General features: G+C 40.6%; 1 protein-coding gene across 4 annotated transcripts in view; it reads left to right on the top strand.

Annotated features, from left to right (window-relative positions):
• The window catches only part of col14a1a (collagen, type XIV, alpha 1a), a 118,177-nt gene that overhangs the window by 12,482 nt on the left and 89,090 nt on the right, over window positions 1-16,605 (top strand). For all 4 annotated transcript variants that reach the window (XM_086038321.1, XM_086038322.1, XM_086038319.1 and 1 more), the window contains exons 3-5: window positions 278-394; window positions 2,020-2,163; window positions 3,726-3,824. In XM_086038321.1, coding sequence (XP_085894447.1) covers window positions 278-394; window positions 2,020-2,163; window positions 3,726-3,824 — 360 coding nt within the window. The remainder of the gene's footprint in view (window positions 1-277; window positions 395-2,019; window positions 2,164-3,725; window positions 3,825-16,605) is intronic.

Genomic DNA, 16,605 nt, shown 5'->3' with positions numbered 1-16,605 from the left:
TATGTTACAGACACAACTACAGCACCGGCTGAGGTACCCTTGAGCAATGTGCCCAACTCAAATCACATTTGGTGCATTGTCTGTAAAATGTGTTCACAACAAGAACACAAGTCTCATTCTCAAATGTTTCACATATTGTTGCAGTAAGGAGTGAGGAAATACTTTCTTCCACTTGTGTCCCTGGTGACTGGAAGCATTTTAATTAATATACTTTTGATTAATCGACTCATGACTAATTTCCCATGATAGAAGTGTTGATCATAATGTGCTCCTTCAGTTCCAGCTCCAAGGAGGCTGCGTTTCAAAGTGCTGATCCCAAACAACCTGCTCGTCTCATGGAAGGAGCCCAAAGGCGACTTTGATAGCTACTTGTTCCTTTACAACAGCATACCAGGTCGGCAAAAAGTTTGTTATAACTGCATGTGATCCGTCAGCAGGTTGAAAAGTGAGGCTTTTAGTCAAGTAGCATCCTTAATGAGTTAAGATGGAGTCCAGCTTGGAATCAATATGAGGCACAAGCTGCACACTGCAAGATTCAGCATCTCATCCCGCCTATTGTAAATAATTGAAGGGTGTTAAAATGGATGATATGACCTCATCTACTTCTGCACTAGTATAATTCACTGGTCACCGTAATTGTCATTGATGTTTCATGTAATCACAGCGTCTCTACATTCAATGCCATTCATCTTTGTCACATAAAGTCCCCGACTACTATGCTGCCGACCTCGCAATACTTCCGGATTAACGCTGTGCCGAAACTCTGAAGATAATTCTCTGGCGTGCAGCCGTTGTAAAAGTGAAGAAGCAGGTCTGAATAAGCAGGTTGTAACATAAAATGCACTGCCCCACAAACAAGCTATAGTGGGGGAAGCCGTGTCTGACAATTCCGTGCTGCGTTTAATGGCGTAGAAAAGAATAAAAAATGATAATTTACGGTCGCTTCCTCTCAGGGAGGAGTGGAAGTGCTGCAGTGGTTCCTTGGCACTCAGCACATGCAGTAAAAGTGTTGGCCCTCCACTGTGTCCTTTCCGTATCACGCACTCTCAAGATGGTTAAGCGCTCCATCCAAAAGCATCCAATCACAAGTGATCTGCTTTCCAGTTTCTCCTTTCACCTCCATATCATTTCATATGCTCCGATTTTTTTGAAGCAGACAAGCTGCGTAATAAAAATTTAAGTATTCATTTGAAGTGGATACGGTTCACTTAGGTTTCACCAATATACTCTATAGTGAGTGTGGTCCTAATAAACCGCTGGGATAACTGCAGTGATTTGGCAATCTATCAATAAAATCTATCAAAAAAAATTAAAAATCACATTCCCATGAACATTTACTCAATTAAAATGAAATTTCAAAGACGCCATTGATATTTGCTGTTCTATTCAGATGTTTAACCTCATGAGTGCAGCCTGGACAAGAACTGAGAAATTGTTATTCATACTCGGCATCAGGTGATTAAGTATATTAGAAAAGTGAGTTGACGTTTGAAATAGATGTACAGCATGGAGGTGTGCGATGACATAAAACCATGCAATTAAAACACTGATTCTGCATTTAGTTTACCGAGTGTGGATGCTGAGCACTGCTGTTTCTTCGACCTCTCCTTATCCCTTGCCATTCTCCTAAGGGCGTCATTATCCATCAGACTGCAGCGATAGGGGACCGTAGAAAGCGTGCACACACCTTATTGATGGCTCCATTGATTGCAGGGTCAAAATTGAAGTGATGGGATGAACCAAACACGCAGCCACGTGTTTCTTCTTCGTTCCCATATTGTCACTCTCAAACCATGCAACACCATTCTTAGAGCATCATACTTACAAATAACAGAATCTCACTCATTTGTCTTTGTCAGTTAACGTAATCATGTCCAGGAACTAAATAAAATCCTTCTCAGTTGTCCATAAAGCGTACATACTTCCTCCAGGGAAGTGAATACCGTACAACAAGCTGTATTTGTATAGTTTCCACGAGTGTAACCTTGGCCTGTTTTTCTTGTGCTCTGCATCTGATAGGTGGCCATCAGAGAGAGATCATCATATCAAAAAGTGACAGTAAAGTGTTGATAACAGACTACGACCCGTCCAAGGACTATGTCGTCCGTGTAATTTCTGTCAGTGGCAGCACTCAGAGCAGAGCACTGCTGGGCAGATTTAAAGGTGCGTTCATACATTTAACCCCTGTGTATTGCTATTTTGGTCATTCTTAACATGGCTATCTCCTGGAACTGGAAGATGACTACGGAGTTCAACTTCCATATCTACTTTAAGTCCTTTCTAAGTATCCGCTGATGTACTACAGTTGCTGCTGATACTGTCTCATTAGCATGAATGACTTGTTTACTGCCTTCACTGACAACATACTTTATTTTTACCGTGAGAGTGGATGCATGTGGCAACACTATAAAAGGGTACCTTCTGGGAGGAAAGGTGCTGTATGAATTTCTTACAGTGAACCCCCATTTATTACAGGAGATATGGTCCAGACCCAACCACCGTAGAGAGACCAAATAATTTTACCCCTCCCACACACTTTAAACACATTTAAACTTATTAGAACGCAGTTATTTCAAACCTAATTAGAACACACGTTCCTTAGTGCCTCTTCTTACTCTTGCTTGCACAACGTGCATGCTTCAAACTGTTTTTTTTTAACCTCCAAGTTATGGTTTTCTGGAAAACTGACACTCAAAACAGAAGAAAATTAAATATTTAAATAAGAATAAAATAATAAATATTTAAATGCCAAAATCATCAGCCACACTATGTAATATTGTTAAATATATATACTATCGTTACTATAATCGCGCCGGAGTTTTGTGTCTTTTGGTGCTGTAAGTAGTGAATTCTTGCTGTGGCGGATGCCACATGATAAAAAAGGTGACAGTAATGCACCCAAAGTATTTTCCAACCGCCAAAAGAAAGTACAAAACGAAATGGCGGAGTAATAAAAAGAAGAAGAAGAAATAGGAGTGGTCATGGCTACTAACACTGGCTAAACCCAGCTAACTCGCTAATTTAGTATTATTATTTTTTGGGACGAAGTTGAAATTGACGCGACACTGTTCCAGTAAAGTAAACGGACCGAGGAAATAGGGGAACAATTGTGTGCTAACAAAAACTCTATTCATGATAGAATGACAAACACCATGACACTTTGCAGCATTGTGTTGGTACTTTCGTGATGCTTACGGCCGTAGCTTAATATGAAGCGCAGTTAAGTTGCAAAGTGATGCATTTATTTTAATTATTTTTCTTTCATTTGCGCCCTTCAAAATATGTCCTCACATGACAATGGTCAGAGGGGGTTAAAAATGTGGGATCCTAGAGTACAATTACCACAAGTAAACTGGGAATAATCTTCCACGGTATAAACATACATTTTTTGCCTTTTTTCTCAAAATGCTCTATATTCATATATTTGGCAATGACAAAAAATAAAATTTCATGAAAAGCAGTTGAGAAATGAACAAGTTATGATTTAATTTCAATGTCTATGCATTGCCTTGGATGGGAACGTTGTCCCTGCCAACATGGCCGCCACATAGTGACGTCAGTTAGTTGGGCTGCTACAACTCTAAATTCGGACTTGCCTGTACACTGTAAAAAAAACCTTTTCAAAATACTCATTTAAAAATCAGTGGGCATGACTGATGAACCGCAACAGTGGGGATTGGATGAACCGTGCATGTTGTGACATGTCTTTTCTATTTCATGTGTAGCAATTGAGAGGGGCAAGGGCGATGGAGTAGGCAAAATGGAGCCAGAGCGTCTGACTGATTCTTTCATTCTTCCTGAAGATGTCAACGAGATCTCCGGAGGTAAGTCAAATGCTTACAAAGTTGCCAGGACGATCAGGCGTCACATGTACGTTAATGTGATGCTCCGAGGAATACAATAAAACATAAAAGTGTTTGCTTTAGTGTGCTCTGGTGATGAATTGACCCAACACAAACAGCTGTCGGGGCCATTTTGAAACAGCAGCTTATTACAACTCAAAGCCAAAAACAAATGTGCAGCCAGGGTCTTTCCATGTCCAACTGGATAAGATTTGGGAATTTCTTTCTCCATGCTTGGTCTTTGTGCTTCTCAATCACAAGAAAACCCACCTTTTGAAAGCAGCACACATATAGAAATCAAATGCTAATCTTATTTATGCTCTGTTGCTAAATCATTCAGATTTGCATACACATGCCTGAGTGATACTTTTGTCAATGAAGGCTTTGCGTCTTTGTGCTTTCCTATAAACTTGAACCACCTCGCCCCAGACAAGACTGGCGGCTTTTCATCTAGAAACCAATCTTATTTGAATTTGCAGGAATACACTACATATTTGAATACCTTGTATTTCAAATTCAGTGAAAAGAGAGCGACACGAAAGGAATATTTCAGCTTGGTCACAAACTGACTGAATGACGCTGTGTTCTTGAATGTGATCATTTTTACACACCATTAAAGGCATACAAATATGATACAAAACACATATATATATTAGTGTCGGGCAATTATTCCCCCATGTCTGACATTCTTAAAGAGGAAATCAACCCAAAGATATTTTTTTCAAGAATATGTACCCAGCAGTCCCACTATTTGAAACACGGCATTCTGATTGTGGATTTGTGGAATATGCGTTAAGCAGCAAAAGGCGGCTATTTTGTCACTTCTGTCGACTAAAAATGACATCACAACTGCTCAGGGCTCAGGTAATGACTTCAGCTTCAGAAAACAGGTCAGCCGTGATTGGTTGTTACCTGAGCCCTGGGTAGTTGTGATGTCATTTTCATTCGACAGAAGTGACAAAATGGCCGCTCCCACAGATGACTAAAAACGGGTGGATTAACTCTTATTCCACAAACGCAATATTTGTCAGAATGCCTTGTTTCAACTAGTGGGCTTGCATAGAACATATTCTTGAAAAAGAATGTTTGGGTTGACTTCCCCTTTGACATAGAAGACACACACTTTTCACCTCCAAGTTTACGTATGACCTTTAAGGAATAATTGAATTTTGGGGGTTGAAAAATATGGTTACAAATTGTATGACCTTTCTAATTTGGAAGTTTCAATTTATATATTACACAAAACATACACAGACCTACACAAAACAACCATTCCAAAACCATATATCATTTCCAAAACTAGGTTTGCGCAGTTCTTTACTTCCAAGGAATCTTCTGTAACATTGTTTTCTGTGCGCTTATAAAGTTTACTGCTGAAAAAATAAACAATACTTGTGGCTTGGAGTGTTCTCAACTACTTCTAATAGAGCAGAAGGATTTAAACACCAACTAAAAGTCCCTTTTGGAAAATCACTTTCTGCTGCATTCTAGCATGTAGTGTGAAACAGAAGTCAAACAGACAAAACCTCATTTTACACTTGCAGTGTGGTTATTGTTTCAGCACACGTACGCTAGGCTGGTTTATTATTCAGATTTCACTTTGCATGAAGATAATCTCATAAGGCGCGAAGGGAATGCAACTTCTCAGAACTATTCTGGTAGTTTCCATTGAACTGTTGCTGTTAACATTCAAAGTGGAAAAAAAACGTGAGAGTATACAGCAAGAGACTGAGGGGAGACAAAACCCTGATTATTGAGGAAGAGCTTTTTCACACAAGAACTTTGAATGTATACAGTGCTTTGCAAATTTAATAGATGACTTGATATGAAGATGAGATGAGACCATTCAGCACCATGTAGGCTCTTTCAATTTCGGTGATCTAACAACATTTTGATATTTTGAATAGGAGTTAAGAGTTAACATGCTGTTTTTCCTGTTGTGGAATGCAAGTAAATAACTATAAATCTTAATCAAGATTTTTTTTTCTTTAGATTTTTTCTGTGTTTTGTTTTCCTTTTTTTGTAGAAAGGATACTAGAAATTATACCATTAGTGATAGACCGATTATCGGCCCGTCCGAGCTGATATTCTGCATTTTGGCAGGACCCTGTTCAGAGAGTGTAGTAATGGCCAGAACGAAAACCACATAATGTGACAGAGGCGTGTCAACCAGGACATCCCTACAAAATCATTAGGAACTCAGGATGGATCTCACTGCCGGGGCCATGCCACTGAGGAGCTTTTTTAACCGCCTCTGTGACCTTAGCCTCAGAGATAGGCGAGCCCGCCTCAGTGTCCCTAGACTCTGCATTTGCATGGGAAGGTGTCAGTCAAATTGAAGGTTGTAACCTAACCTGCCCCAAAAAAATCATCACACGTAATTTAATCATTCACAATGACAGGAATCGCGGTCAATGATGGTCAATTTTTTTTTATTTATTGCAGATTTATTAATAGGCAGAAATAGTATATCAATAAAAACTTTAGAATCAAATAATTCTTGGCCCTGCTCTATCTCCTCACCCTCTATTTCTGTCTGTAGCTAGATTAGACATTTGAGTTTCCTTCTGGCTGTTTTATCACAACCATTCACTGCAGCAGAGGTGACCTTCATTAGTGTTGTGCCTCACATCTCTCGGGGTTTATAATAGTATGCCGCTGTGCGTCAGTAGAGTCAATGAATGAGTTACGTGTCTCTGTGCTTTTGTGTACTGTGGTGATGGTAATGTCGCACTCTGGATGAGTGAAAGGTGTTCTTTCATGTTCCACTGTGACTTGTGACGGTTTCTATTCATATCAGTGTTAGTGATTATATTTCTACATTTTAATTGATGCTTCTGGGCGAGGAGTGCATTCTTGATCCCGAACCAGTCCATGTTTGTTATGAAGTATCAATAAGTTCCTAGTGTGGTCTATTTGTGATACATTTCATCAATATGGGTATAGTGTATGTTTGGGCAGCATGGTGAGCTAGGTGTTAGCATGTCTGCTTTACAGTTCTGAGGTTCAGGGTTTGAATTGTACATAGTACATACATACAATACATTAGGATCAGGGCTTGCCATTAACTTTTTTGTTCACCAGTCTCTGTGGCTCGTGGATGGCATTGACCTCCCTTACTTCAGTTTTCTCTCTTCAATACAGTTCTGTTTTTGTGTTGATGCTTCTGCAGTTGTGTATGCGTGTGTCGGGGTGTGTGTGTATGTGTGTTTTTCTGAAAGAGAAGGACAAAGAAAGACGCGTTGGCATGGGGACACAAGAATGGATCAAAAGGTGCACTTTACAAAGCAGATGGATCCAAACGCTGTTAAGCCAGCAACATTTAAGCAGCCAAAACAGCACTTGGGGTGGATGCCCTTATTTTGAAACTTATGATGAGCCTCCAGTGGCCGCAACTCGGACATGCGGCTAAGTGAAGCTTTGGACCCCGGAGGGTGACTACGACATCAACCAAGAAAGGCTCGCTAAATTTTTTACCACAAGCTTCACTATTTCATTCCACTAACATATGAAATTGTAAATATGGTTTAGTATTATTGTAAAACACAATATATGTGTTCTGTATATACTATATTTTGATTTTACTTTACTTTCTTTTACTTGGCGGCGCCTGCGGGTGGCTCTGTCAGTTCCTTGCCGCATCACTTAAGAAAAACCTACATCTGTCGGCCAGTCAAATCCCAGTGACGTCACAGCCCTGTTCGGCCTGCATTTTAGAACCACGTTGGTAGAGGTTCTGAAATGTTGTTCCATTCCAACTGCACGGCCCCCAAAAACCGTAATGGAAAAGCGACCACTCAGGTCCATTCCGGTGCGAAACTCGTACATTGGAATAGCGCCTTTAGATTTGCACTACTTAACGGACTGACGCAACAACAACACTCCAACGGCCGACTCCTCTGGTAAACAAACCGTTATGGCCTATTGTAATAATATGTTTCCATGTATTTAAATAATTCTACAAACCGGTCATTGACGCCCACTGCGAAGTCAGGACTGCGCATGCGATCCTCAAACTACGTGAAATACTCTGCTTCTCGTGCCACACGTACCACTACGCATGCGCAGATCACGTGAACTGAACTTCTCAAATAGGGTTATTCAAAGGCGTACAAGACCTGATAGGCATTATCATAACAATTACAAATTAAGAAATGTATCATGTCAAATGCTCCTGAGCATTTGTTCGGCATTTAAACAATTACTTAACTGCAATGTGCTCAGCGCCAGCACTTTCTGCAACAGCTGCACTCTACTCCTCAATGAAGCTTATACGTAACTCTGCTACTGTGTAGGCCTGCATTTTAAAAGCTGAATATGAATAATCGATGCAGTGACAGTTTTTTTTTCTCTTCCCTTCCATGTAAATGTCTGCTTTGAGAAAAACAAGGTAAAGATTGATACATTATGGTGCCACAAAGATGTAAATTGAAACATTCACAGACAAATATTATTCTCTAAAGGACAATGCGGTAAGCGTTGAAGTTTTAGCTTTTAACCCTACTTTAAATAACATTTTCATATATTATTGCTTTTACAGAACATTTTTCCTGTCATGCTTCCTGTTGCTGTCCCTACTAAGCTATTATTATTGGTTAGCGCCGACGTTTCATACCACACTGTCCTTCACACAGTAAGTAGTTAGACATGGATTTTTTTTAATCCTATTTATCTTAATAAGATATCTTTTGCTACTGGTTTCTCATTTTCTCATCCAAAATGAGGTCATAAAGTATTTTGTCATAGCAAACCCATTGCCAGACCTCAGCCTTAAGTAGGACACGGGAAATGCATGGGGGCAATAATGTGCCTTTATTGTGAAACAGGCTCAAATAGCTCTTTGAGTTGCCAACCCCATTGTAATATATCTTTTTATGCTTACAGCGTTTTTAGACTGTCCCGTGTGGCAATCTACCACAGCCTCCGTGGTAGGGCTATAAACAAATCTTTTTGGAATCGATTATTCTGTTGATTATTCCATCGAATACTAACATAATCACCCTCACCCCTCATGGGGTAACCGTGTTAAACCATTGCAGATTTATAGACTGTCCATCAATCGAACAAAATCACATCATTGTTGATTAGTGTCTTTCTTTTTCATGTCTTAGTGAGAAAGAGCTTGACATTAATATTTCACAACACAAAATGAGATACTATGATAAAACAAAACTGTAATTAAATACAACTTATTTATTTTTAGAGAGCCATGCCTGAAGTGGGGTGATGGGGGGGGGGGCACAAGCATTTTGGCGGGTGGGCACACTCCCCTATGGCCCACCAATAGCAGCCAGCGTGTCAATACAAATACTTGCTGAGACCTTGGGAAAGTATTCGGCCTCCTTGACCTTTTGAAAACATTTAGGCTTCGAAGGTAACGATATGAAATCAACATCAAGTGGAGCACAATCGGGAAGTGTATTAAAATTCATACGATATATACAACATTCTTTTTTATAAATAGAAGACTGAAAAGTGCGGCTTGCAAAAATTATTCGGCCCCCCAAGTTAATACTTTGTACATACATTACAACTGCAAGCCTTTTGGGGTATATCAGTTTGGCATATCTACAGAATCGTTGCCCATTCTTCCGAGCAAAACATCTACAGCGCAGGTAGATTAGATGGCGAGTGTTTGTGAACAACAGTTTTTAGATCTTTGCACAGGTTCTCGATTGGATTCAAGTCTGGACTTGGATTGACATTCTAACACCTGGATATGTTTAGTTTTGAACCATTCCGTTGTAGATGTTGCTTTATGTTTAGGATCTCTGTCTTGTTGAAAGGTAAACCTCCATCCCAGTCTCAGGTCTTTTGAAGACTCCAACAGGTTTTCTTCCAAAATGGACCTTTATTTGGCTCCATCTATCTTTCCATCAATCTTAACCATCTTCCCTGTTCCTGCTGAAGAAAAGCAGCCCCAGACCATGATGATGCCTCCCCCATGTTGGACAGTGGTGATGGTGTTTTCAGGGTGATGTGCAGTGTCGCCCAAAATGTTACATTTTGGTCTCACCTGACCAGAGCACCTTCTTCCAGGTTTGTTGTGTCTCCCAGGTGGCTTGTGGCAAACTTCAAACAGGACTTTTGATAATTTTCTTTGAGAAATGTATTTCTTCTTGTCACTCTTCCATAAAGGCCAGATTTGCGCAGTGTGCGACTAATAACGTTGTGGAATTCTCCAGTTCATCCAGAGTGGTCATCTTGGCTACATCTCTGATCAGTGCTCTCCTTGTTTGGACTGAACGTTTAGAAAGATGGCCACATCTTGGTAGGTTTGCAGTGGTCTGATTCTCTCTCTCCATTTCAATATGATTGATCAAACAATGCTGCAGAGATCTTTAAAGCTTGTGAATTATTTTCATATCCTAATCCTGCTTCAAACAACTTTCTCCTGGACCTGCCTGGTGTGTTCCTTGCTCCCCAATATTCTTTTAACAGACCTCTGAGACTACATCACACACAGGTGGACTCTATTCATCATCATCGGTCATATAAGTCAACATTGGATCATTATTGAAAAATAAAAAAATAAAAGTTCCAAATATTGTATGAATTTCCTTCCCCTTAATGATTTTGTCCCACTTGGTGTTGATTTTTCACCCCCCAAAAATAAAAATGGATATATTTATGTATGAAATGTGGCAAAAGATCCAAAAATTCAAAGCAGCCAAATTCTTTTGCAAGTCACTGTTTGCTTCTTTTGCTTGTCAAAGCAAGAACAAACTCATTAGTGGGACCAGTGTTAGGCAGTAATGTATTTTCATTGGAAGTCGGCCCCAAAGGTTTCCTCAAACATGACAGTTGATAGATTGTTATTTGGACAGCTGTGTGGTATCAGATCAAACAATAATGTTATATGTGTGTGTCGCAGATGTTGTTTACTAGCCTCCATCCAGTAGTTAAACCAGATGTTAATCGACATTTGAGCCCACAATTTAAGTCGTAACTTATCTTTGAAACCGCATTTAGTTTCCCCTGAAATTATGACCTTTTATTAAAAATGTGACCACAAAAGAACAAACATGTAGTTTCTTCTTCTTCACTATCAGCTTCACCTTTCTTTCTTGCACTGAGAGTTGCTACAATCAAGTTCAAGACTACAAATGATCAGAAACACTGGGCCGCTTACCAAACTAAATGTTTTAATTTTGTCGTGAAAAGTGTAAAATGATCCACATTAATTACCTTTTGGTTGAACAAGTTTCGGAATCATGATACTGAAAAAACATGAACACCTCTTGTAAAACATATGAGCCTTTGGTCTCGTTGTTAATTCTGTGATTTTAGTTCCGAGAGTGCAAAGTAGAATCTACATGCCGACATTATCAAAATCCATGAACAAGTGAACAGTAAGAGTAAGTGCAAATGTGAACTTGTGAAAGAACAGTAAAAGCAATGAGAGCATCACGCCAATGCAATTTTCAACACACATATAAACTAATAGGAAGAGAGTGTTGCCCTCCTACTTGCATCACTGAAGCTTAGCACCAGCACACACTCACACACACGCACACCAACATGCGCACGCACACGTGCAATAAACCCAAGGGACCCATGTAGTTAAAGTTGAACTGGAGGCCAATGCGATTGTGTTGACAATGAATGCTCTGATAGTGAGAGATGGAGGGAAAGTCATCTTGGAGCATCACCCCTACAAAGTCACTACCTCTGTGTCTGACATCCTTTATTTGCAACACTATTTGGGCTCTTTGGCTCTGTAATTACCTCTATTAAGGAGGTAGCTTTGCACCCCCCTGAAGGCCCTTTAATTTTGAACTTGTATTTTCCTCCTTGTAGCAGGTAATCCTGCTTACTGTGCCACAGACAACAACACTGCTACTACATCTGTTGTTTCTTTTCTCCATTCACCTGTAGTAGGTTTACATTTTCGCTGGCGTCGGGCCAAAACCTTGTACCACCAAAATGGTCACTTTTCAGGAGACCCAAAATATGGCAAGTTTGTTCAACCATTAGCTATGCCTTGTGAAAGACAGCAAGCCTTTTTCAACACTTTAGATTGGTCAGTAATGTGTAAAAATAACCCCCACGCTTGTGGACTGATCAATAGTATAGATTTTTTGAAAAAATGTGAAATTCACCAAAATGAACTTATGAGCTTTTGGCCCAACGCCGGCAATTTGCAATATCTAATTCAAAAGTAGTGCAGCCATTATTAGCCATAGCATTATCATTGTTATTCATGTCAAACACACACCTTCCTCATTGCTTTTGGAAACCCTCTATCCTATCTCTCTTCCCTCTGCCCCTTTCCTTTATCTCGAAGAGGATGTTTCTAGACCTGCTCCATGTATGAAGTGCCTTGAGATAACTTGTGTTGTTGATTTATTCAAGAGCAGGTTTAAGTTTTTTTAAAAAGCCAGTTCCAAAACAAAAGAGACAACGCTGGGCAGCAACAACACAGTAAACAGGTGGACACAAAAAAAAAAAGTATCTTGCGTTTCTTGAACCGTGCAGTGTAAACTCAGCCATAGCGACTTTCAATGAGGCAGTAAATGAAAGAGAGACACACCGCAAAATCACATCTAACTGTCAAAAGTTTATCTGCTTGCAGAATTCTGCAAACGTTTTTTTTAATCTTGTCCTGTGCAAATTTCAGCGGTGTTCTGTTAAGTGGCACGCTGCCAGTAATATTGTTATGCATACACAGCAAGCAGCTTCTTCTTCTTCCACTTGGTTGCTTACACTTCTGCCGTCATTGTTTTAATCAATTTCCTGTTTGTGCGTTTCCCATCTGCATGTGGTGGCAAAGAGATTTGATCCTCGAAGAGCATAAGAGTCTATATCCAGAAATATGTCACAATGTTGGTGAATTATTATGGCAGGCGACAGCACATTGAAGTCACAACATTAATTTGAATCGTCTGTTTATGTTGCCAGTTCAGAACAGGGTCGAGTGATGATGATGATGATGACAGCTGGTGAGCCAGTATAAATATGGCAGGAGGAAGAGCAGCGGTGAAAGCGGCGAGGAGAATTGAAAACTAATGAACAGAAACTTTAATGCAACATGAGGAGGCAGCAAAAGGACTCATGGTGGAGACTCATCTTAGTGTCGTCTGCAATTTGCACACCTTTTCTCCATTTATCTCCCTTCACTTACAGCTCTTTCCATCTTGCCAACGCGTCTTTAATACATTGCATTAAACTCGGGCCCACAGCGGAATCATTTCTATTCAAAGCTGTGTCGGCCTCACACACGCCGGGTGTCGGTTCACAGTCTCGGGAGCAGATCGACCATCGCTCACTTCGGTTTGCATGCTAGTGAGAGAGCGAGAGTGCACTCGCCCGACTTTTGTCCTTGTCCCCAATTAAGTAATAGGGTGCGCTGCTAGGTTAAGCTAATTGTATGACACTGCACTTGGGTGGCTCTTCCGGTGCTATATGGGTCACTGTTGGCAAGGAGTGTTAAAGTGAAGAGGTCGATAAGAATGATTTGTGTCCACTTTTGTGGCTTTCCACCTCATAAAAAAAGTAATGAAAATGATAGCTCTCTGAAATATTCTAATCCTGTGTAGCAATGTCACACGGACTACCTGCAAATGCAAATTGACTTCGGGACAAGAGCCAGGTTAAATACATTATGTTTTGGAAGAGGCACAACAATGTGCCAGTCGTTTGTATAATTAGTTACAGTTTGCTAGTTGGGATGATATGGCTAATTTAGAAATTGATTGAATTTTCCGGTTAGGCTTTTGGAAAAACAAACACACCGAGATATTTAGGGCTCCTTCTAAATCCCTGTACCCTTAAATCAAGAGCAGGATACACACTGTCAAGGCTCACTAAAAACAGATTTATTAATAGCCATAAATGCCAGTAACAACATTACAATTGTGATGTATAATTTTGTCAGTTGTAAGAAACAACAGGCATAGCATATCCGCTTCACAGTTCCGAGGTTGGCAGTTTGAATCTGGGCTTCCTGTGTGTAGTTTGCATGTTTTCCCCATGCTTGCGTGATTTTCTCCAGGTATGCCGGCCTCCTCACAAATTTAAAAAACTAAAGACTCTAAATTTTCTGGAGGTGTGAACGAATTGTTCTTTGTCTATATGCGTTGTGCGATTGGCTGGTGAATGTACGCCGCATCCGAGCCATAGTCAGCTAGGCTGGAACTCACCCGCGACCCTAATGAGCATAGATGTTATAGAAAATGGATGGATGGTAAAATCAAGAATCTGAGTTTTTTTTCTGCTCTTATAGTTGGTACAATGTCAAGATAGACACAACTTTTTTTATGTACGGTATAATTACCAATACACCTGGAGGCTGTATAGTGCAGTCCCAGTCAGATAAATGGAAATCATCTCCCATAGCTGTCCCACAAAATGTTGTTTACAGTTTGTGTTGGCCAGTAACAACTTGGCGAGTGAGCATCGTCTTGATTAGAAACATTGTGCTTGGGCATATTTGACCAGCATATTTAAGTTGTGTGAAGGATTTGTGTCACACTCTAACGTTTTTCAATTACCTGGCCTGAGGATGTTTGGAAGAGTGTGGGCTTGGGCACCCCATGGCTGTGTATTAATGTTTTTTTTATTCATGATTATAATCCATAATGGAATACTAATCTGGAATCTCAGTAAAGTAAATAATGCAGCAAACAATAATGCCATGTTGTATCATGAAGTAGTGTATTGGTGTCTGTAAACATGATGAAGAAATGATGAGTAGAGCAAAGTGGGAATACAGGCCAGTGAGTGTTCTTTGTGTGATAGCCAGCCCAGTTCGAGCCAGGTGTAAACTGTTTTTATCAGCACACCATTATTTCCTATTGCTGCAATCCATGATTTAAGAACATGATATTTTCTTGATGACCTGCGATTGGGTATTGAACCGTCCAGACTGTACCCCCGTATCACCCAAAGTCGGCTGGGATCAGTTCCAGCTCACCTGCAACCCTTGTCTAGTAGGGTACATACTGTAGTACAAGTTAATAGTACAAATATAGTACAAACATCCATCCATCCATTATCTGTACCGCTTATCCTCACAAGGGTCGCGGGGCGTGCTGGAGCCTATCCCAGCTGTCTTTGGGCAGTAGGCGGGGGACACCCTGAACTGGTTGCCAGCCAATCGCAGGGCACACAGAGACAAACATCCGCACTCACAATCACACCTAGGGGCAATTTAGAGTGTCCATTGAACTTACCATGCATGTTTTTGGAATGTGGGAGGAAACCGGAGTACCCGGAGGAAACCCACGCAGGCACGGGGAGAACATGCAAACTCCACACAGGGAGGCCGGAGCCGGGATCGAACCCACGACCTCTGAACTGTGAGGCGGACGTGCTAACCAGTCAGCCACCGTGCCGCCTAGTACAAACATATCTGAAAAAAATAATAATAGTGAGTTGGGTGGTTTTTCTCACTTGCAGAGTCAATTATTAAACAATATTTAATGGATCCAGGTCACTCATACATTTTTTTCAATATGTGCATTGGGCTAAAGAAAAAAGCCAGATATGATAAGAGGGGCCCAATTGCGAAATAGACGCCTACTAAGCTCAACAAATATGCGAGCAACCAGGCACAGAGATTAGGTTAAAACAAACAGAATGGAGAGAGCAGGCAAAACAAACAAAGGTAGAGGAGAGACGGGTTTAGGGAAAGCCTCTTGGTGTTTTGGGCCAATACATAAAGGATCTGCTGTGTCAGAGCATCGTTGCGGTGAGGTGAAATAGAACAAGGCACTCGATTAAAGTTCAAGATGCCATGAAAGGTCACTCGTGGAACGAGACAAACTGTCCAAATACAATCAAATTGGTCGGATTGTGCCGTATAACCCAATGAATCACACTCACACCCCAGACTCCTTTATGAATAGCAATGAGCGGCTGAGTTTATTGAGGTGCTCTGAGGATCACTAAGTAAATGGCAGACGTCACAATCACTGGCATGTTGCCTGATCCAATATACTCGAAAAAATTGTGAAAATCGTCCTTTTTGAGCCCTTGTCACAGTTCTGTAAAAAGCCCTTTCAGCTCAGGCAGGCTTTGAGAGGATTCTTCACATTGCAAAGTAAGGTTGTGATGTTCTTTTAAATTCTATCCTTATTTTCAACTTGGTTGAAAAACAAAGCCATTGAAGCTTTATCCAACATATACAGGAAGCTGTTCATTTTAAGCATTTGGTTCCTAAATATCCTTTGCACTGTCACAGGAAAGCTGGTGCCTACTCCAGCTGACTTACGGCAAGAGGGGGATACCACTTAGCAACCGTGCTGCCATATATCTTGGCCTGCCATAACAGGGAGACAGTACAGTATTCCATTATCGTTTTCTGCGTAGGATTTACCTTAACATCAAGACTGCACATTAAATACAATGAAAAACTATTTAACAGATACGATTTTGATTTTGATTATTTTTGCAATACATTTTCACAGTTGTGGAGGTGAATTGGTATTTTCAAGCTAGTTTGACGCAGGAATCCAAAGTCGATTAAGAAAGTGAAATGGCGCTGTCATGTGGGGACCATTTCTACTGCCAGTCCATCTGCATAACTGTCACTGTTCTTGACATTAATTCCAGCCGCTGCAATGTAATCACAGCGGTGGGGAGGAAATAAAACCTCACAAGAGATGGTCTGTAATGGCAGCACATTCTGCCTGATCCTTGGCTAAACAGAAGTCACCAATAAATCAAGGCTGGCTGGTGACAAGCAACAGGTAATGAAAAGAGAGCAAGGAAACAGCAACATGGAAAATGCTGGAAATGTTAAACGTGTTTGTTTTAAGAG

This window comes from Filicampus tigris, chromosome 8 (assembly GCF_054856515.1).
Source record: "Filicampus tigris isolate MCC_2025a chromosome 8, RoL_Ftig_1.0, whole genome shotgun sequence".
In the NCBI taxonomy this organism is placed as follows: Eukaryota; Metazoa; Chordata; class Actinopteri; order Syngnathiformes; family Syngnathidae; genus Filicampus; species Filicampus tigris.
The sequence above is the reverse complement of the archived record's forward strand: the minus strand, read 5'-3'. Positions and strand labels throughout refer to the sequence as shown.